Below are 22,993 nucleotides of genomic sequence, written 5' to 3'. Positions count from 1 at the left end.
TTCAAAACAGCATCTCCAAGGACTGTCTAGCACCCCGTGTGACCAAGATGCAGACATGAGCACCACAGCAAGATTGTCTTTTCCATTTGCTGCACTAGCTCAGCAGTAACCCCTGTGGGAGACACTGCAACATTCTGGTTGCTAGTTATGTCATCAGAGCTTCCGTTCAGTCCCACCAGGAACTGGAAGTGTTATGTATATAAATCTTCATGTTTCAACAAATTTTATAGGCACAAAGCAGAAGTCAAAATAAGGAATAAACAAGTGCTGGGCCAAGTTACTTATGGTTTTTCTTTTGAAAAATGTAAAATCTTTTAACTCTTGGAATCAGGCAGAAAAAGCTCTTGCTTACACTTTGGCATATTTGAAGAAATGTCACACTGGATTACACAGCAGTATCTTGTTGTGGACCAATAACAAAAGTAGATGTTTGAATAAATAATTTGTTTTTGAGAGTTATTGACATGAAAGGTGAATTAAATTGCATCCTGCTGCTTCTTGAACACCATACCAGTCTTAGATCTGAACTACATAGTGTCTGGACTTAGACTTTAGATCCAAATCAGGCCATTAAATCTGGTAAAACATCCGGAACTTCTCTTGCATTTGATAGCTTTTGCACCAGGTATTCAGGACAGTGCTACCCAGCCTTCAGGTGGGGGAATCATGTATTTCTAATGAGACATGAGCCCATTCTTCCTCTGTAATAAGGTTGTTTTGATTGGGAGAATGAATTGTTCTTCAGTTTCTCAAAGGAACAAATGTGCAGATCTGTACAAGTGCCTCTTAGCTTAACAGCTACTGGCTATGTTGGCTGCAGCCTTCACAGACGTAGAGCAATCAGCTTTATTTCCGTTCTTACCTGTTTTCCAAGTGGTAAGTGTATGTCCATGCTTTGCCAAAACTTATTTTCCAGCTGGTCTGTGTGTGGGACGGCAGCGAGACTTGGTCTTGGACTTGGCAGGGAAGAACTTGATGCCCATTAGGCCTTGGCACATCATCCAGTCGTGTTCCCAAAGACCACTGCCTGCTGTCTGTGTTGTTAGTGGGGATGTGACTCACTGATGCAAGCTCAGCCCAAATGCTTGTCTTGCCTTTTGCCTCGAGCATCTTTTGGTATTTTTTCTTTCTTCTTTTTTCCTTTTTTTTTTTTTTTTTTACATCAGTCTGTGCACTGAAATGCCATCCAAGAAGATGGTATGTAAATTGCTTCAGACTACTTAAAAACCAATGATACTCAACTTCACAGCCTCTGTTACATGCCTTCTGGCTAAACAGGAGTATGGATACAGCCAAAAAGGGGTTTCTGGCCCTAGAGAAATGTTACTTCTGTGCATCAAAGGGAGAATGTTTGAAAATTGTCCAAAATTGCAGGCAACTCAACTGATTCCTACTGAAAGTTGGAACAGATCTTACAGTAAAATGAAGGATTTCTCCCACTGCTTTTCAACACTTACAGTAAGCCTTATTCTCTATGAATGAGCATGCAAACATTCATTATGTGTTAAAATTGCTATTGGGTCAAAATCAAACCAGATTTTGAGACCTTGACACCTAAATTACACTTTTTCCTAACTTCATATTTGTCTCCTTTCTCTCACTTGCCCGAAGTTTCATGAAATAATTCCCAGGAATGTGGTGGCTAGAGAGAGCGCAACTCTCTGGTAAATGTCTCTAGTCACATTAGTAAAAGTTTAAAAGACTGATCTTTAATAATGTCTTTTCCCATACATTTTGATGTTTATCCTTATTGAGTCCTTTTTGTAAAGACCACATCTACAGAGTAAATTACTTCTGTCCTATAGAACAGTTAGGCTTTGAAATGCTCATTGTTCGCACTGCGTATCCTGAACTTGTTTGCAAAGTGAATGCATTGAGATCTTATGTAAGTTTGGTTAAACTCTAAGCCCATGCTTGCACATGCAGTTAGTGCTTATGGATATTGGGAATGTGTGCATGCACAAGCTGACATTTCTGCAGGAAATTGGCTACCTGCCTGAGCAATTTTGATATGGAATTGAACATGTGTTTTTGCAAAACTCTTTAGGGGATCAGCAAAAGAATATAAGAACTGCAGTTTGCAACACGTTGCTCCTATAAACATCTCATTTGATGCACTCTGAATTTTGAACTATGAAAAAGAATTTCTTACCCAAAGTTGGGGATACTGTAAATGACACTTAGTTCCATAAAACTGGAATTTAAGTATAAGTGCAGGGCATATGCTTGGCTGTCTGGTAAAAAATTCCACTCAGGCTTTATGAAGTAACATGCCAAAAAAGAATGTTACACCATAGTCTTGTGTATTCCCTGTAATACAAGACATACTAAACTTATTCACCATTAGCTTCTTTTGCTGATGATTTGCTGATAATTTTTCAGAAATACTTACATCAGGCAGGCAGAGGTTTAAAGCATGATTTCTGTTCCGTACATTGTTCCATCTTTAGACCAAACAGGAATTCCCCAAATTGAAAGCTATTGCAAGGCGACTGAAAGTGGCAGTTTAGTAGTCTGAGTAAATTTTTCCTGGTTAAAATCAGATGACTTAGTATACCCAGCTAGCACCACTCAGCAAGCTAACCAGAAAAGGCAAAAACTTGTTGGGTATGGAGAATGAGTCCGTTAGGTGGTTTTCCAGAACCAGGTTGAGGTATTTTGGCAAAAGTCAGAAAAACTAGTGTTTTTGAAGTTGTCCAAATGATGACTTTTGCCACAGAAGACAGCGGAGCCTTGTCAAGGTTAGAAATTTGGACTTTATGCCTGCATGTGCAGTTGATTTGCTGGGTGGAATCTCAGCCGTGGTAAAAGCAGAGACTTTTTGCCCCATCTTTACTGGAGCCAGGTTTTCAGCTGCTCTGCACAATGCTAAGTGACCCACTTTACATTCCTGTAAAACTTCTGTAACAGTATTTTCAACACATTTGTAAATTGGTGCAAGAGAAAATGGATTGCACATTTTACCTCTTAGTAGCTTACAAAATCTTTTTAAAAAATTAACTACAGGAAAAAGAAAAAATGTAACTTTGCCTTCTTGTTTCAATAAGTAATCTTAAAAAAGGAAAGTGATTTTTTTTTTTTTTTTTTTTTTTTAGGAGAACTTGTATCTGTCAAAGGAGTTCAGTGTTGTCTAACAAAATAACTGTCTGCACTCTTAAATAGTATGGGCATATTTTAAAGTCCCAACTCTGGTTTTACTTACACTGAGTAAGGACTAAATTTAAAGTGGGAAAAGCATTTAAGATTTGTCTGAAACAGAACAAAAGATTGCAGGATGAAGTAGAAGTGAATTGAGCCCATGTACTTAAATATAACTTCTATTTTAAAATGCAGTTTGAAAAAGGAATCTTGGATCATGCAAGCCATGTTTTATGCCAAACAACACAAACTAAGTAAAACACAGAGGTGTTTCACTCTCAATTTGCCCTTTTAAGGTCAGAAAAAAGGAAATTGTCACACACACTGTCTCTTGTATATATTATAGAGAGTTGTTATGAAGTGATTATTTTATAAAGGTTATACATACTTCCAAACAATATTTTAAACACTCCTTTTTTTAATCACTTATAAAATAATGGCATGCTCTCTGTGTCTAGAGAATGATCTTACTATTAACAGGATACACAGCGTATACCATTTTTTACTAATTTGGCATCCCTTTGTGATAGCCTAATATTATAAGGCTTCATTCTTGTATTTCATTGCTAAGGGCCTTATTGTTCAATGTACTATTGTTGGGCAAAGATGGTAGCTTGTGCTCGGCAGTTGCTCAGGGCTCAAATCATTAACAAATTCCTTTCAAGGCTGGAGTGCAGTCTGTCCATTGAAAGTTTATAAAATAGGCTGTAATGAGCATCTGATAGGAAAACCCAATTGTCATGCAGCTCACCAGAGACACACTACGTGCGGGCAGGGTCTGAATGTGGACATTCAGATGTACTTCCAAAAACTGAACCCGTAACAGGAAGAAGGGAAATTCCTTGGTGGCCCTGTGAAGGCACTTCATAGTGGGGGTGAAAGATTCAATTTGCTATCTGGACTGATTTCTTGCAGCATAAACTAACTGTTAACACAGAAAGGGAATGCCCTGTTACACACTACAGAAGTCCTTTGTCTTAGCAGTCGCAGTTTCCTCCTTCCTCTGATTATGTTTTTGCCTTGAATGACCCTCAGATTGGAATACATACCTCTTGGGAACAAGTTAGGAAAATGTCGTCCCTTTTCTCTCTCCAAGGAGAGTGAAATTATGTTGTTCTGTTTATTTCTCCTGAATTTTGCATTTTCTTCTTCCATTTCACGGAATGAATTAATCGTTGTTCTTAATAAAAACTTTACTTGAACTAGTTTCCATTTACACGTGAATTTTTTCTATAGGATACATTGAAAATAAGCTGCACAAATGCAAGTTTCAGCCAGGCATTGAACACTATGTAATTTAATTTCTAATAAAGCTCATTCTGTTCTCCAACAGACATCGATGAGTGTGAGACAGCTGGAATATGCATGAACGGGCGCTGTGTGAACACTGATGGCTCTTTCAGATGTGAATGCTTCCCTGGCCTTGCAGTAGGACTGGACGGACGTGTGTGTGTCGGTAAGACAAGCTTAATATGTGGCAAGTCACAATTAACCAATCTTGAGGCATTAATGCTAGGCTGGTGGGTTGATCAAGTTTGAATGTAGAATTTACCATTTTTTCATGGATTGGTGGGTTGTAGTTATAGTGGATAGTAACAGTAACAGGGATATTTACTATAATAGCCCATTTTGCTCTTTTTTCTTTTCCTTTGCATTTAAAGAGAAAAAAAACCTTATGGGCCAAATCACAAAGCCAGGTAGACTGTACAGCATAGTGCTGTTGGAGGCCAGTAGTGCCATATCAGTTTTGAGTAGGTGAGAATTTGCCTCATTTCTGTCAATGTAAAATTCTTCATTTGTCACCTCTTTTTAAAGTGGGACATATCAATTTTTCTGCTTCTGTCTGTTTCTCTATAAGTAAAAGATGTTTGAGGTGTTTGATTTTAAAATTCTCATGAGTCTCACAGCCATTATGGGCCAGTTTTTAAAAAGTGAGAAATGTCACCCCTGGACCTGAAAAATTAAACATTTAAAATCTTATCACTGGAATCTCATTACTGACTTTTTCTTTCTTTTTACAAGCCAAGAAGGATTTTTTTTTTTTTTTTTTAACAGCAGCATATTTTGTGATCTTTTCCTGATGCAAGTTTTTCTTTTTCCCCTCATTCTGCCTTTTTTTCAGGTATAAAATGAAAACAAAAGCTTTAGTGTGGCCTTAGTGGGCTAAATCCAGGGTATTGCACCAGTGGTGATTTTAGTCTTGATGAATCAGAGATAACTAACAAGGTTGGGAGGGGGAGAGAAAATACTTCTTCTTAAAATCAAATCAGTCCTCTAGCTCTGAGAATAAAGAGAACTGAGTTTTTTCAAAATTTTTAGATATACTTGGTTCTAGCTCTGAAAGCCTGCCATTGGGTCTGTCAAGTTACAAGTGAGTAATGCCCCTGTCATACGGCAGAGACTTTGTCCTTTTTCCCATGGCTTCTTGCTTGTTCAAGGTTAAGTATTGGTTCTTTTAGTAGTTCACTAATGTGTGTTAAGCCAATAAATGCAGTCACTAGTTTGTATGGCTGAACTCTTAGAAGCATGAGGAAGAAGAATTTCCTGTCCTGAGTAGAATGAGGGTATAGGTGGGTGAAAAGAATAGGGAAATGGTGAAATATGTTTTGTTTTGACAGCTATTTCACAGTGTTTATGACACCCGAGCTACATTTAATACTTGTAATTTATGGCAGTGTAGTTAGCTATGGCAGGATTAAGAGAGATTTCTTTCCTCAGATACACATATGCGAAGCACGTGCTATGGTGGCTACAAGAGAGGACAATGCGTGAGACCATTAACTGGTGCAGTTACAAAATCAGAGTGCTGTTGTGCCAGCACTGACTATGCCTTTGGGGAGCCTTGTCAGCCCTGCCCAGCGCAAAATTCAGGTATGGCATATTTAACTGGTGCATATTCTAATCCAAGCTTTATGTTGACTGACTATTTTTAGAAAGTAAAAGATGGTTTTGTATTAATATTGTACCCTAAATCAGGAAGGTTAAATTGCTGTGTAAGATATATATTTTGATCAATCTGCTGGTTTGCATGTTGGAAGAGTACAGAAGAGAATTTTTGAGGCAACACTAAATGCCAATATCAGTGTCCAGACTTGTTACACACATTAAAACTTTTTTTCAGACAACAAACTCTGTTTTGGTAATGTGAATTATAAAAACTATAATTTTGACCTCAAGTTATTAATGGAAACATCTTGAGTAATTCATACATTCAAATCCTAATGTACACCTGTCAGTCAGATGTTTGCTGCCTGAATTCTATATCCTTCAAGTGATCTGAAATTGTTTATACAGTAAGTAGCCTTTGGATAGTCAATGCAAAAACAAATGTCCAGTTAAGTTGGTTGAGAATACTTGAGTCTCTCACCGAAATCCCACCAAGCAAAGTTGTCTGGAACATAGCTTCTCTCTGGCAAGAAAGCAATCCTAATCATTGTCATGGACAGAATCTGCTTTCAAGAAAGCATTTCTTCCAAGAAGGACTGGGCTGACACAGTCCTTGTCGTGAAGCTGGTAAATAAAGACACCCTGGTTTCATGGAGGTGACTGACTTCAGGGAGCTAGTTTGAAGCCCACCTTTGTTGAGTGATTCTTTTCACTCACAAATTTGTTGCTGCATATGAACAAAGTATGCCATTCAATATGTAGTTCAAAAGCGTCTCATACTAACATGGTATCTCCTTTGTAGGCAAAAATAATTTTAGATTTATTTTTTACACCTCAGTTTTAACAAATAGCTTTATGAAAAGTGTTAGGTACAGCAGGAACTTGCTGACCACCATTTCATAACATGCTGTGTTGTTTGCAATAGCAAACCACCATGGAAATGTTACCAGAATAGGAAGGAGCCTTTCCAGCAGCCTGTGCTGATATCAGTGGGCTCTTCTTATTGTACAGTAGAGTTGAAATAATTTATAAACATTGGACTCTGTATCATTGACTTCTGTTTTATACTTTAATTACTTTAGCAGAACATTTACATATGTGGAAGCTATTTTTCCTATGTTATTTTTTCCACCTCTTCAATTGTTAAAAAATGCCATCTCATATAGGGTGAAGTGCAGCATTTCTTTGGGCTTTGAGTGGGGGAGAGAAGAAGAAGAATTCTTAGAGAGGAGCATTGTAACAGAGAGACTGAAAAAAATTCCTGAAAGGAAGACATTTGTCTCTCTGTGCTCCTCAGAAGCTCTTTGCAGAAGTTCCTGCCATTCTAGACTCAGAGTTTTGCTGGTGCATGTCCAGAGCAAGTCTGCTTTCACATACAGTACAGTGATTATTGGATTCAAGCAGAGTACATGTTAATCTGCTGGTTATGATAATATTGGGAGAGGTGTTGCGTGTGATTTTCCTTAAAGAAAAGACAGCTAATTCCATAAATATTTTTAATATTTATTAATTTTAGCAGTGTAATTATTTGGGATGTTATTGAAGTGCAAATATAGTGGAAAATGCTGACCTATATGGCAGCAATTAATGCTGATCTAGCTGTCAGTTTATTCTGTTAATTGCTCTGAACTCAAAAGAAGAACCCAGCGGTAATTGAGATATTTGAGTTACTTCGATACGTTTTTTAATTATTTTTTTTAAGATAAGATATCCTTGACCTGCTATGAATTCCTGAAGACACTCCTACTAAATGGAGTTAAATATGGGCTAGAGTTACAGGAAAACTTTTTCTGTTTCCTGGTCACTTTGAATGTGCACCTTGAGCAAGGGCTAGGACATAGGAGTTCTGGCGAATCTTGCTGTGAATATGTTATGGTTCTTTTGTGTAGAAGGGCCAGCATGAAGTTTATGTCTATTCCTAAATGCCTCAGTTCATCATGTGAAGTTTTTACTCATCCATCTTCATGAGCAGATGCAGACCCTGAATCTGCTAAAATGTTTCAGAGGTTCAGAACACTGTGAGGCTATTAAAGTTTTTAGAATAATTGAAAGGCATGTTATTTCATTCGAATAATTAATTGACATATTGTAAATGATGATGCTGAAAGCAATGAGCTAAAAAAGAATATTCCAGTAAGTCTTTTAATATTTTTCCAGCTGAATATCAGGCTCTGTGCAGCAGTGGAACTGGCATGACTGCAGGAGGAAATGGTAAGATCACCTAATGTAATCCAAACTATAGCAGTCCTGGCTAAACGTGTTACCTTGATTATCCTTGATTTGTTAGACATGCTCCTGGGGATGATGTCAGGAAAGAATGGGAGGAAGGCTTATTCAAGTGGCTGTTTGCAATACATTAGAATAATTCAGGATGAAATGAGCATGCCATTTCACCAGTGCACCCTCTCTGTTTTATGCTGTGGAATGTATGTGAGTGCTGTTATAAAATAATGGCAAATTTGTGAGAAGTGTTATGACCTATATGACTTAGAAATCATATATGTAAGTCATATTTGTACATTTCAACTGAAACAGTCCTGAAGAATAAAGCGATGTTGAATGTTGAGCTTCCTCTTCCTCACATGTTTTCATCTGTCAAAAAGGCTAGGCTGACAGAGTTAGGTTAATTACAGAGAAGGAGCAAACCATTGCAATAAAAGCTTTGTAGTCGTAGAACTGTGAAACTGCAAACTCTAAGTCAGCCAATGCTCACTAGTAGATTCGCTGGCAGTAGAGAGGGAAAAGCATTCAGAAAGGAAGGATGTTCATGCTTTGGAGAGTGATGCAATCTGGAAATGCTATGAATCAGGCGATACGGGGTGTATTAGTACATCTCTAAATGTAAGACCTCAGTTTAATATCCCAGTTGTTATCTACAGTTGCAAGTCTCTTAAATGCTGTGGGCTAGAGATGGTCTTAAATCAGTGTGAATGGGATGCTTTTTTTCTCTCGAGTGTGAATATGTAGGTGTTAATTCCCTAATCAGAACTACATGATTATAAATATGGATTAGCCAATGTTAGTGATATTGAAAATACATCTTTTTCTAGTTTGGAGAATTAACCCCCACAACCCCTCAACAACTGACTCTGTTTTTTTTTTTTCGTTTTGTTTTGTTCTTTTTACCTTTATGTAGATATTAATGAATGCTTACTGGATACTGATCTCTGTCCAAATGGAAGGTGTGAGAATTTGCACGGAACATACAAATGTATTTGTAACCCTGGATATGAAGTGGATTCAACTGGGAAAAACTGCATTGGTATGAAATGTCCCATTTTTCATTTTGAAGTTTGATGGTTGTTTTTATCTTCCTTCACCTTTTTTTACCTTTTAACCTTTTTCACCTTTTTCAGTGTTTTATCCGATCCTCTAGCTGCTTTTCTGATACTTCTGTATGTTTCAGCTGAATTCTTGTTTTAATTTCAGTGCTTTACAATGCTCCTAAAGTCCTCCACTGTGAGGCTGTAACGGACCATTGCCATCAGTGACTCAAATCACTGGCAAGCAGGCAATAAACATCCAGTTCATTTAAGTCCATTGAACATGAACTCTGCAGTACCAATGTTTCTCAAAACCAAAAGAAGCCAGATCCTGCAATTACAGTGCATCACAGGAGGGATCTATGATTACCAGTATGCTAGGTGCATCCAATAACAGGGGATTTAAGTAAAACTCCCAAATGATCATAAGATAAGCATCCCGTATGCTACAAAAGGCTTACGTGGTTTCTCCCAACTCTGACTTTGTGGAAAATACCCTTTCAAATTTCAGATAGGGCTATTGTTTTAACTGTGTTAAGTCTACAGGCCAGAGGCAGGAAAATTCATTGTCATTGGAAGCACCAGCAGAATCTGATAGCATGGTGTCTCTAGCTAGGGCTGATTCCCTGTGCTGTAAAAGTGAGAAAAATCTCAAGTCAAATTTTTCATCACAGAAAAAGTGAAATAATTTGTTCTTGCTCCTTAGAGGTGACCAGTGGAAGCACTGCAGTACGGGATAAAAAGAATTCAAATAAGTAGCAGTCCAGTCTCTTTTTCACACTATCTGGGATGTAAAAAAACCCATCAGATGCCTTCAGACTCCTGTTACAAATTTTAATTCTGGCAATTCTCTTGTTCCATTACATGTTCCGATTGAAACCCCATAACTTAAAACCCTTTAGATTTCTTTCTTCCACTCCTGCATTGATGTACTCTTCCAGACCTCCTTTGCACAACTGATTAGAAATTTCTTCTAATTTCCTGGTTCCTGTTAAAATTTATTTGTGACCATTTTATTACCAGCTGATGTTGTATTAATGTTATCCTTTGACTTAGCACTGTGTCAGCACTTACCCAATCATCGTATCCTTTCACAAACTCTGTTGGCTAAACTATCCAAATCCACACTTTCATTCTTTTCATATAAGCAGAGGCTGCAGCCTTCTCTTGAACACAAATGATCTGACCAGTATACAGTGTTCTGATGAGGTCTGATCAGTGCCTTGAACAGTAACGCTAGCAATTCTCCATTGCCCCTAGGAATATCCTGCCTAAATTGATTCTAGGGTGCGTTAGTCTTTTCTCAAATATGTGTTATACTTTGGGATCAAAGTCAACCTCTAACTGGGAGTTACATGCTGAGTTTTCTCTTGTCGATAGCCTTCAACTGATGTGTTCTGATTTATAGCATGTTATTGTTATTGGTCTCTAATTGCAAGGTTTTGAACGTTGGTGATTATATTTCATCTTATTTCTGTCATTCACATTGTCAAGATTAATTTAGTCTTGCATGATTCTCTGTATTGGTAATAACTTCCAGCTTAGTGTTGTCCACGTTTTTTGATCCCATTCATTTTTTATTTCTGCATTGCAATGAATTTTTATAGGACAGTCCCAAGACTGATCCCTGAAAGGCATTGCTAGTATCCTCTCTCAGTCATGTTTACTCCCCTTTTTAATATACCCTACTGTAATCTCTCCTTCAGCCAGCTCTGGAACCACCTTAAAGTTCTTAAATTCTTTCCTGTTACCTCCAGCTTACATAATAGTTATGTTTGGGTCTACTTAAACCTAAATAGCTTGTCATCTATGTTATCCCAGTCTAAACTATCTGCTATCTTATTTTTTAAAAAATAGGAATTGATCTGTCTTTGATAAAAGTCATGCTGTAATTCATCCCATTTTCCCATTTACTGCTTTGGCTTTAATTATTCATGTCCCGTTTTAGTGTCTGCCCATAGCTTATGGCATTCCTTCTCTTCTCCCCATCCATCTGTGAGTTTTCCAGCTGCTCCCCAGCCCACCCTGTTGCAGCCCACATCCATGCTCCATCACAGCTGTTTCCCATTCTTCCATAATGTTCCACCTGGCCCTCTCTCAATTTTTCTGGACTCCTGTGAAGCTTCCCACACGGTCTGTTTTATTCTGCAAATCTGCCTGCTTTTCCTAGCACTTTTGCTGTTCCCAGCTGCTGTGCTGACCCTCTGAGTCTTCCCAACTTCTCTCAACACTTTCTGAGACCTCTCTGACTTCGCCAATTGTTCCTGTCTTCTCTTGGGGTCTCTCCTGGTCTTCACCTGCCATTCATGGCCTATTGCCACCTTCCTGCAACTTCTCTCTAATGTCCACATCTCTTCCAAAGATTTCCTGAGGGCTCTTGAAATTTAGTACTAGCATTTCTATTTAAATTTTTCACCTCTGAAGCAAGTGTAGACTTACATTGGCCTTGCTAACCATAGCATCTAAGACAGTTCAGAGCCAGCTTAGAAAAAATGATAATTTAAAGACCAGGATGACCAGCAAACCTTTCCAAACCAACCCTCTCCTTATTTCTTTCATGACTGCGGGGGCTGCTGTGCAGGGAATTAGAGACTGCATAGACCTATTCCACAATATAGGCAAGATGAAAGTGTGATTCCCAGCTTCATTTTGAACCATGGTATGGCTGCCACGTATTATGAATATGTGTAGAAAGGAAGTACGAGCTCTTACAAAAGCAAACCACTTTGCTAGAGAATAGAGCTCAGGAAAAAGTCAACAAAGATACATAGAGAAGGGTGGTTTGTTGTTTTTTTTATTTTTCCCTATTTAAAAAACAAAATTACAATGTTAATTTTTCTCTATGTAATATTTGTGTTATTTGAGTTCATAGAACTATTATCGTTTCCGTTATTTTAATGATAGTTCCCATGAAGAAGGAAGTTGCAGTAAGTGGGATCTCTAGTGTTAGTTTATTTGGAATGGTCATTTCCATTTGAAATAGTTCCAAGCCTGTTGTCTACTAAAAGAATCTAGAAATCTTTTTAGTGTCTTTGAAAAACAGTGCAAGTCATGTGTGTGAGTATTCTCTCTCCCTCCTCTTTGTCTCCTTCTTCTCTCCACATAAACAAAATCTAATGAAAGGTGGCCGTTGTTTGGGAAATTCTGTCCTGGCTTCTATTCCAGAAATGTTTTCTTTCTTAAAAAAGTTCTTGATTTTCATTATAGACATTGATGAATGTGCGCTGAACATGCTGCTTTGTGACAATGGGCAATGCAGAAATACCCCTGGAAGTTTCACCTGCACCTGTCCAAAAGGCTTTGTATACACTCCTGAACTAAAGACATGTGAAGGTAATTGGTAACACTCTATTTCATCCTAGTTTTATTAATTTGGATTGTTCTCAGATTGTTCCAGAAATACTTTGAACCTTGATGAGGATATAATGTGTAGAACTAAAAAAAACATAAAGAGATTATATGGGGAAGTAGGGGAATGAGGAGAGACAAGGCCAAAATGAAAGCATTAGAGAGCCTCTTGGAATAGCCTGTATTAGGTCTGTAATAGCATTCTCTTTATTGACTAATACCAGTGGGCCCATACTGTGCCAGTGGTGAGAAAAACTTGAGAAGAACAAAGTTTTACAAATCTGTTATCTTGTGTGGAGGACAGAAGCAGACAGCTCCTAGTCTGAACTCCTTTTGAGCCACAGACAGGGCACATATCAGATGATTTAAACAACACAGTCCATCACCACAAAGCAGGACAATAGCTGGATATCACTGAAAAAATGAGATGCGGCTTCCAAGTTCAGCGTTTTAATGTTCTAATGTGTTAGTGTGTCTTTAAGGACACATGCATCGTTAGTCTGAGGGGTTTCATAATAGAAAAACAGAATATCAGGAAAACTGGTCATGAGGAAAGCTGCTTCCATTTTTGCCCAAGCTGCAAAAGGCCGTATGTATTTCTGTTAATGCTTCCTGTCACTAACGGCAGTGTGTTTCTCTTCTAGATATTGATGAGTGCGAATCTAACCCCTGCGTTAATGGGGTGTGCAAAAACACACCAGGCTCTTTCGCTTGTGAATGTTCTCCTGAAAGTACTTTGGATACAACCAGAACCATCTGCATAGGTATTTATTCTTCTGAAGTTTTTATGTTTGCTGGTTGAAAGTGTCCAGTGACATACAAACATTGTACACCAAGTTTAGAATATATTTTAAAATAGCTTGTTTAGATAAATTTCGTGGGAAATGTTACAGAAACAATGCTAAGAAAGTGTGTGTTTTCACCATTACTGTGAGTACATAAAGTGCAACTAGTACTTTGGGAGCATGGTGTGTTTCCATGTGAAATTTGAAAGAGAGATGCAATTTTTTTGTAACAAATACAGAAATGCTATGACTACTCCTTCAGGACTATGCTCACCCAGTTAATTCTTCTTGGACATGTTCTCGTTAAGATCTGCTCTCTGTTTTCTATTTGAGATGGAGCATAAGTTGAGTACAGTCCAGACCAGCTCAAGAGCAGCCACAGACAATGCTGTTACTCAGATACTCTGTGGACCCATAATTTCTTCCCTTACCTGTTCTGGAGGAACAGTAATTTATAGCTGTTGTCTAGTCAGTGAGAAAAGCTGTGGAACTATGTCTCTGTCTGATCCTTAGCTATCTCCTGCTACTGCCTGTATGAGAAGACCAGTTATCCAGACTGGGGGATCTAATAGATTAATGGAAGATCTAGAAAGGATTCATATCTACCCCGTTCTTCTGCATGTGCCTCTAATCTGAGTCATAATAAATACAATGACTCAGATCTTGAATGGTGTTGAGATATTCCCTGTTAAGGTCAATAAGCATAAACTAGGATTTGCAAGGCCTCTGTGCTGGAATAATTTCAGGCTATAGTCCAGCGCAGAGAAGGATAAATTAAAAGCTTTTAAAATAAACTCACATCTGATGTGGCTAGTTATAATCAAAGGGTGATTCTTTTTCATGGTTAAATTCAAGTGTGTTAGCAAATATATTAATGTATAATGCTAAACAATCTGCATAATACATTGTGGTTTTTTTTACAAACAGAAACTGTTAAGGGTACCTGTTGGCAGAACATAGTGGATGGAAGATGTGAAATAAATATTAATGGAGCAACTCTGAAGTCCCAGTGCTGTTCCTCACTAGGTGCTGCCTGGGGAAGCCCGTGTACACCATGTGAACGAGGTAACGCTGTTCATTTTCCTCAGGAACATAGGATATTTCCTTTCTGAGGTTGGTTCAGATTATTGTCATAGAAGTTTGGGCACAGGCTAGACAAATTACTTTACTTTTTCTATTTCTAGTACTCATTCCTTATTCAGTCTGAAAAAGAGAAGTCTTAATATTTGAGAGGTAGCATGTAGCTAAAGAATGTTCTAACTTTGGATTTTATAGTAAACATTTTACAAGTTTAAATTCTGAAGGGAAAGGACCACACCTACAGTCTGTAACTTGCAGAATTACTTTAGCATGTTTTGTCATAATTAGTGATCTAGAGTTCCTAATGATGTAGCAATAGATGCATGTTCCCTAGAGGTCCCAAGAAAATGTTTGCAACAAACGGATCTTTGGTGTGGTAACAGGGGGAGGAGAGGGAGTAGCCCTTGTTATTATACTCTGTAGATTAACTGATGACCTGGAGAATCATATAGTTGATCAAGAAATGGGTTGAGGTTTCTGCATATTCACTTGATAATTCGACTGAACTGTGGGATGAGCTGGGAACCCAGGGATGAGCTGATGAATGCAGAAATGTGTCTGGGTTGTTATTTCTATATGCTGAAAGCTGCTCGTTTGCTCAAATCTTTAGTTAAATTCATCCTGGGTATCTTAGCAGAATTCTTTCTCATCCATCCGTGGTAAATAGGGCTGTAATGTGTTGTGATCAAGTTAAATGTATTAATTGATTTGAATGAAGCAGGGATCATATAACCACTTTTGGGTTAGCTAGCTAAGACACATGGGAAGCAAAAGAGGATAGTGGCTGACACTCTGTATAGTTTATGTAGTTGCCCCATCTTATCTCTTTATTATTTCAGAAAATACTGAGATACTGTCTAAGCACTCAGACTTCTCATAGCCATAAACGCTAGATAATATTTCACATCATCAGTTTTGCACAATAAGTTAATGGTGAGTTTTGGACTGTAGCATTCTAAAAGTTCGCTTTTGTTTGTTTTACAGACCCAATATGTCAAAAAGGATATTCAAGAATAAGAGGAACATTGTGTGAAGGTATTTATTGTTGCCTTAACATAAATCGGAGCTTAAATGAAAAAAATGCCAGTGTTTTGATTTCAGTGGTTAATTTAGCATAGAGGAACGCTCTGCCAAATTCTTACCTCGTGTAGTTCCATTGACTTCATTAGAGTTATGTCAGGGATGAATTTGATTCCAGTTTGTTTAACATTCCTATATACTCACAGTTTATCTCAAAGAACGCATTTGCAAATATAGTGTCTACCAGTATAAGGAGATGGTTGTCTCTCTTCACATACTGTTAACTGAGTAACTTATTTGGGCAAAGTATGTGTCTTATATGCTATAAAATATGGCATTATGGATACAGTGGTATGACAAGCCATTGCTATGCTTTAGAAAAATAATGTTTGAAGACTATATTTCACATGAAAGTTTTCTTTTTGTTTTATTTTCTTAACCTTTCTTTGTTCCACACAACATTATATGAAATCAGACATGCTCCAAAGCATAGTTTAATTGTCTTATTTAAATAAATAAATAAATAAATAAATAAATAAAAGGCATTAGGACACAGTTAAAATTTGGTTAAAGAAAAGGTTGAAGGTTTTTTAAACATCTACCTTTTTGCTTGGTATGAGATGACTCTATACTATTCTGTGAGAATTGAAGGTTCCACCCTATTTCATCTTCATTTGAGTTGATTTGAACCCCTGGCAAAGTACTGCATATTTCCATAATATGCAGAAGCTCAGAGAGTCTCAGACTGCTGTGGGTCATCCTGACTGACAACATCTGACATGACACTGCAGTTAAAATATTTTTAAAAAATTAATCCCATATGTAGCTTCCATAAAGAAACATTGTTTTTTCCCTTAACAAAAAATAAAATAAAACAAAAAAAAAAAAAAAAAGAAGGAACACCCTCACACATATTCTTTGCTTTCCAAATGATGACTGAATACCTTGGCACGTCTGTGCTGCAGACCCACTGTACATAACTTATCTGACCTCAGCAACACTTTCTGGAGTGTGTAAGTGAAAGAAAAGGAGAAAAAAAAAGTGGCCCCACCTATCTCTCTTCACAAGGAAAGTCTTAGAACATTTTCAACACTGCTGGGATGGAAAGTTTATCCTTCCAAGATGTAGACATAACTGTTTTCAGCATTTCCTTTACCAGCACTTTGGATTACATCTATAACATGCTTTAATCTTTCTCATTTCAGTGGGACCTGGATAGCCCCAGATTTTTCAGTTTCCCCTGTTTTTAACATACTGAAGCTGTATTTGGGTTTCAACCAATGTAAGCATTTTTCAAGACAGGGGAAGATCTCTAGGAAATTTACTGGCAAGTGAGAGTCAGGACAAGGGAGTAAGTTTAGTTCCCAAAAGGTGATACTCAGCTCTCCCATACACAGCCCATGTAAGATGAGTAATGGACTTTCTGCGAGGAAATAAGCAAACTAAATTGGCAGTATTCCTCTAGTTTACGGGTGAGCCTTGAAGTTGTCAGCTGGAATATTGCTCACAGGCGTGAACCATGTTTCAGTGGTTTCTGATAATCCACCAGCTTTACTTCCTGCTTTCCAGTCAGTATGGGCCTTTTATTTATAATATCTGTTCAAGGGCCGATGTCACTGATGTCCACCCCACGTTTATCCCTTACCCTGCTCCATGCAGTTTGAGAGCTACAGAGTCTGTTCAGACCAGGAGTTTTGTCTGGAGGCCTAGCGAGTCCAAGCTACCCGCTTCTTGCTTACTCTGCACATGAGTGTTCAGCTATAGATTATTAGAGTCATTCCTCTCTCCTTTCCTGTTCTTATCGTCTCCTGTCCTAAAACTGTCATGCTTCATCTTGGGCCATATTTAATGCTGGAGGCTTTTTTCCTAAAGGCAGTTGTGAAGCATGTGCTTTTCACAAGGGGCACTGGTGGAAGGACCCCACGCTTAGATTACTAAACATTTGTTTGTGCTCAGGCCAAACTAACACAGTTAATCAAATTATCCTTATCCAAAAGTGCTAAATTTGCCACTTATGTATAGAAATATAATCTTTACTTAATGAAGTTAAACTCTGTGTGCAGTCATGAGGAGTTTATTTTAATCTATATAAAGTTACTAATTGCTGACAAGGTCATAGGGACAGATTTCAAATGGTGGTGTAGTTTCCAGACATGTGGAGTTGTGCCTGATAAGACATGAACATTAAAAATATGTTTAAAACCATGTTTAAAAAAACGTTAAAAAAATACAGCATAACCTAATCTCATTGGAATAATGCATTATCTCATTATGCACTTACCTTTGTCTTTTTTTTGCCCGTTTGCTTCAAAAATCTGGCCCACAGTGAGTATGAAAATTGATACAATTTTTAAATACCCTCCTTTTTTTTTTACTTTTGATTCTAATTCCAGTATATGTAGGAATGGCAAATAGCAACATGTATTATGTCTAATCATCAGCAGTTTTCTGTAATTAATTGGTTCTGGCTGACTTGCATAGGAAATCCTAAATATTTGGAGTTTTTTCAAGCCATGTAAACTGCTGTGGTTTTGTATTTTATCCTAAAACCCAAATACTCTAATGTTCATATTTTTTCTGATTTGTTCATGTTTAGCATGCTAGTGATTACTTTTATTCGCATTTTGTTTGGAAACAGATGTAAATGAATGTGAGGTGTTTCCTGGAGTCTGTACAAATGGGCAGTGTGTCAATACGTTGGGATCGTTTGTTTGCCAGTGCCCCAATGGAATGACTTTAGATGCTTCTGGACGGACGTGTCTTGGTAGGTATTAATTCCATTTACGGGTCTACTAGGGAAGAACAAATCTATGTGGTAAGCAATTTTTGCTATGCATGTTTTCTTACAAGTAAGGAAAATGATTTTTGTTCATGTAAGTAATTTTCCAATGGAATCAATCACGGACATGAACTTAGTTCAACTGGCATATGAACAGATTCCAATGGTAGTAGCTAAAGCCCATCACCGTCTGCTAGCTGGTCAACAGCATTGAGTTAGTTCCAGATTCTTCATCTGACAAATCCCTACAGATGATCTGTGGTCTTAGCACTCTTCATCCGCAGCCCCACTGAAATCACCAAGGTTGGAAGAGTGGTGAGGGGGACCACTGTGGGCTGGGACTCAGGCGTCTGAGGAGGGATGTAGTGCTCCTAGCCACACTGTACACCTTAATGGAGAGTGCAACAGAATATCGAAGTTTTGTATGCTGTCCATCCAAAGCACCTTTGTCCCTTTATGACAGTAAATGCCTAAGATTTGTCTTGGAACAAGGCATAGCTTGTAGTAATTAAAAGGCCTTATATAGGTATGGTAAACTGGAATGCTTAAAATCCTCTTCTGATCCAAAATTTACTTCAAGTGTTGAACACCATTTTTCAGAATGGTGCTTTAAACTTACTTCAACTCTTAATTTCTGAGTTTGGCGTTAATATTTCACTGTTAGAAGTTATGCAGTGTGCTTGGTATGCTCCTGTGAGTCCACAAAAACATGGAGCAAACTGTCCTGTGAAGGGATTCTGGAAAAGGATTCCTCTGCGGTGAACTAAATTTTCTCTTTCTCTCTCAACATATTGTTCAATTGTCCAACAGACATTCGCTTGGAGAGTTGCTACCTGCAGCATGAAGATGAGCAATGCACCTCACAAATACCAGGCCGACACCGAATGGATGCTTGCTGCTGTTCAGTGGGGGCAGCATGGGGCTTTGAGTGTGAGGAGTGTCCTCTGAAGGGATCACCTGAATTTGAAGCTCTTTGTCCAAGAGGATCAGGATTCTCTACAAAGATAGAGATAACTGGGAAACCTTTCTCTAAAGGTTTGTGATCTGTTTGTGGTTCATTGCCAGAAAATCCTGCTGGCTTTTCCTTTTATTCTTCCCTCAGACAATTCCTGTGTGTTTGAAGATTTCACTGACAGTCAGGCACTTCACTGACCTTAAGGCACATTTGAAAATCCAATTAGATTTCTTGGAAATTAAGGCCAGAATAAAACACAAGATAATTTAGTCTGTGTCACAGACCATTAAATACCACATAATAGTGCAGCCTCAAACACTGTGTTTGTGCCTCTACTAGAGAGGTAAAATTGTGCCTGACTTTGCCACCTGTGTTGCATCTAATGGCACCTCTGGCTGATAGGATAGCTTTGAAAACCTGACACCTCATAGTACAAGAACTGAAACAAACTGAGCAGTCAGCTTTGGATGTATTAAAAGAGCAATCCTTCTTACTCGTGCAGGGTGCAGTAACTTAAATTCTACTGTGGAGCAGGCAGTGGAGGGTGAATAATTTTGGGAATTTCTTGTGGACCTACTTGGAGAATTAGAGAAAAACAGTTCCAGGATGATGGCTCAAATCAGCAGAATTTAATTTACTGTAAACCAAGTCTTGTTATGACTGTTGTTGGTAAACTTCCAACATTAAATGGGAATCACACAGTGACACCCTAACATCATGCGCTGAAAGCTGTCTTTCCAGGGTTACCAGTGGGGTTAAGCTGGACAATGTCAGAAGCAAAAATGGATGTTTATAAAGAAAGCCAGTTACCCAAACCCTAAACATTCTGAAGTCTAAAAGGAGGGGAAAATACATATGAATGACAATTGCTGTTGTTAGTTTCAGCCTTAGTTTTATAAACAGTTACTAAGTCATTAATTATCCATAAAGAAAAGTGACATGTGCTTTTATTTATGCTTGTTATGTTCTCCATGACTCATGGAAGTCACATTTTTTTTCTCAGAAACCAGAAGACAGAGTGGTTCTTTTGGAAGCTCCCTTTGCCCTTGTAGGTTTGATCCTCTGTCCACTGAAATCTTACTGTTGACTTCAGTGAGCTGCAGATCAGATCCTGCAGGACAAAGGGGAAACTAATAAGCATTTTATGGCAGAAAGTGCTCTTGGCAGTTCCAGTACAGAGTGTCTACATTGTTGGTGAGGTGGAAGTCAGCATCAGTTTATGTAGTGGGGTCTACAATTCTCCCAAGAGGTGGGGTCATTATCATGAGAAAGGATGAGCTCTGAAGTCATCATTGTTCTTTCACATGCTGTTTTTGTATGAGGTGATAACATCATGTGTCCTTACTGTTTCATTTTTAGATATCAATGAATGTAAAATGGTCCCCAGTCTTTGTACCCATGGAAAATGCAGAAATACCATTGGCAGTTTTAAGTGTAGATGTGACAGTGGATTTGCCCTTGATTCTGAGGAGAGGAATTGCACAGGTAAACTGCATTGATGTATCTCATAACTTTGATTTGAAAAGGAAAAACTGAACTCCTTTGAAAATACTGTGAATGTGTTTTTTGTTACAGATATTGATGAATGCCGCATCTCTCCTGATCTTTGTGGCCAAGGCATCTGTGTCAATACTCCTGGAGACTTTGAATGCGCATGTTTTGAAGGCTATGAAAGTGGATTTATGATGATGAAAAACTGCATGGGTATGTTTTTTATAGACCATAGATGTACAGTAGTATACTATGTGCTAGTATGCTATGCATGGTTTATTTTTTGGTTGATTTTTATTTTCTGAAGGTTTCATTGCACCTGGGTTTAGGTCCCTCTCATTTTGTGAGCCTTATTAAAGCTCACTTTAACTTGATTTCCACCCCAAAAGTGAATTCAGTGTTTCTGCAGGATGCCAAAGCATAGATAAGTAAGGGTCAGGATTTTAGGATGTTAAATTTATCCCCACAATCCCCATTTTGCTAAGTGAGACACCACCCTGAACTTCGAAGTTAGAGTAGTTTAAAATTTAGAAGAAGCCTTTTTTTTAATTGATTTTATTTTTAAGTGCACTGTGGTGTAAGGGGTGACTAGCTGTAGGAAAGGCTAGAGAGCCAATCTAGGCAGACATTGCTGTGATGGGTAGCAGACTATAGGGAGGGATGGGCTCCTGCTGTGGCAGTGCTGGCCCCTGCAGCTATGTGTCTTCCCTTCTCCCCACAGACATCGACGAGTGTCAGCGCAATCCCCTTCTCTGCCGAGGTGGCACCTGCATCAACACAGAGGGAAGTTTTCGGTGCGATTGTCCTCCAGGCCATCAGATATCACCAAATATCTCTGCGTGTATAGGTGAGACATGCAGGAAAAATCAATGATGTGCACAGCTTTTTATACCACTCTTGTGCTGCACATGCATTTACAGTGTTTGCTTTAGTATTATTTTCATTCAGACCTAAAAGGCAGTCCTCTTTTTCTTTTGCAACAGACATTAATGAATGTGATCTAAGTACCAGCCTGTGCCGAAACGGACGTTGTGTCAACCTGATTGGAAAGTACCAGTGTGCTTGCAACCCTGGATATCAGTCCACTCCTGACAAGTTATATTGTGTTGGTAAGGACAAAATCTACATGGGATCTCTAGGGAATAGGGAAGATAAAACACAAATAATTGTTCATTTTTAGTAGTTGCATAAAGACATTTTAAACTGTGATTCAAAAATCTAGTACAGTCTGTCAAAATAATATGCAAAAAACCCAAAATGTGCATATCCATTACTTGCAAGGAATGAACATAATTATGTCAGTGCTACAGTTACTGGATAATAGCTTATTTTCTCTAGTAAATCAATCATGATGCATAAAATAGCATCTTATTTTAAATGGCCTAAGACTTCAGACTTTGATCATTAAGAGGGAATACCTTCTTAAATCCTGAGTTCTATATTTTATTAAAAATCAGCATTCCTGACAGACTATGGAGTAGAATCATGTGGTTCAACTGAATTTTACCTAATTTGATCTGCAGTTGTGTCAAATGTGGGGTCTTTCCAGTAACTGTTCCCTTAAAGCCACATTTTTTAAATGACATTTAGCTTAAATCATGTATTGTACACTCTTTTATATGCATACATTTTATTGTGCTATGGAAATACATGAAAAATCCACTGGCTTTAATTCTGCCAAGTAGATAATTTTTTCCCTTGATCTTTACAAAAACTTTATTCCCTTCATGATACTGTCGTAACCTGTCAGTGGTATTTTTATATGTAGAAAGAGAATTGCAGAGGTATTTGTGTATGCAGTCAGATAATATCATCTGTTTCCCTCCATGGTTTGCCTGACATCCATCCCAATGCCTATATTTGCAAACAGTTGAATGTTCAAGGAGTGTGCAAATGTCAAGTGTAGATTCTGAGTTGATGCTGTTCTGGAAAGCTGACTCAAAGTGCATCCTTGAAATGTGCTTTAAAGTAAAAGGTATTGTGAGTTTTAACTGTAATTTTCTTCTTCTTAGATATTGATGAGTGCAGTATAATGAATGGTGGCTGTGAGAACTTCTGCACAAACTCAGAGGGCAGCTATGAATGTAGCTGTAAACAAGGCTTTGCTCTCATGCCAGACCACAGGACATGCACTGGTAAGGGAGAGTCGGGGAACTTTTCTGCTGGAAGGGTTTATTCAGTGGTTTAAAAATGGACCTTCTTTTTAAGATTAAAGCTATTGTAATTAATATACGGGGGGGGTAATTAA

The 22,993-nt window shown here is 38.1% G+C and overlaps 1 protein-coding gene across 1 annotated transcript in view; it reads left to right on the top strand.

Annotated features, from left to right (window-relative positions):
• Positions 1–22,993, top strand: part of FBN1 (fibrillin 1) — a 145,469-nt gene that overhangs the window by 69,623 nt on the left and 52,853 nt on the right. The window contains 15 exon segments of the mRNA XM_009644016.2: positions 4,472–4,594; positions 5,857–6,009; positions 8,182–8,235; positions 9,161–9,286; positions 12,495–12,620; positions 13,280–13,399; positions 14,348–14,485; positions 15,485–15,535; positions 18,159–18,284; positions 19,110–19,334; positions 20,614–20,739; positions 20,830–20,958; positions 21,467–21,592; positions 21,729–21,854; positions 22,758–22,880. Of these exon segments, the coding sequence (XP_009642311.2) occupies positions 4,472–4,594; positions 5,857–6,009; positions 8,182–8,235; positions 9,161–9,286; positions 12,495–12,620; positions 13,280–13,399; positions 14,348–14,485; positions 15,485–15,535; positions 18,159–18,284; positions 19,110–19,334; positions 20,614–20,739; positions 20,830–20,958; positions 21,467–21,592; positions 21,729–21,854; positions 22,758–22,880 (1,872 nt within the window).

Source organism: Egretta garzetta, unplaced genomic scaffold (assembly GCF_000687185.1).
Source record: "Egretta garzetta isolate BGI_Z169 unplaced genomic scaffold, ASM68718v1 scaffold287, whole genome shotgun sequence".
NCBI classification, from domain to species: Eukaryota; Metazoa; Chordata; class Aves; order Pelecaniformes; family Ardeidae; genus Egretta; species Egretta garzetta.
Note: the sequence above shows the minus strand (reverse complement) of the source record. Positions and strands in the feature narration are given on the sequence as shown.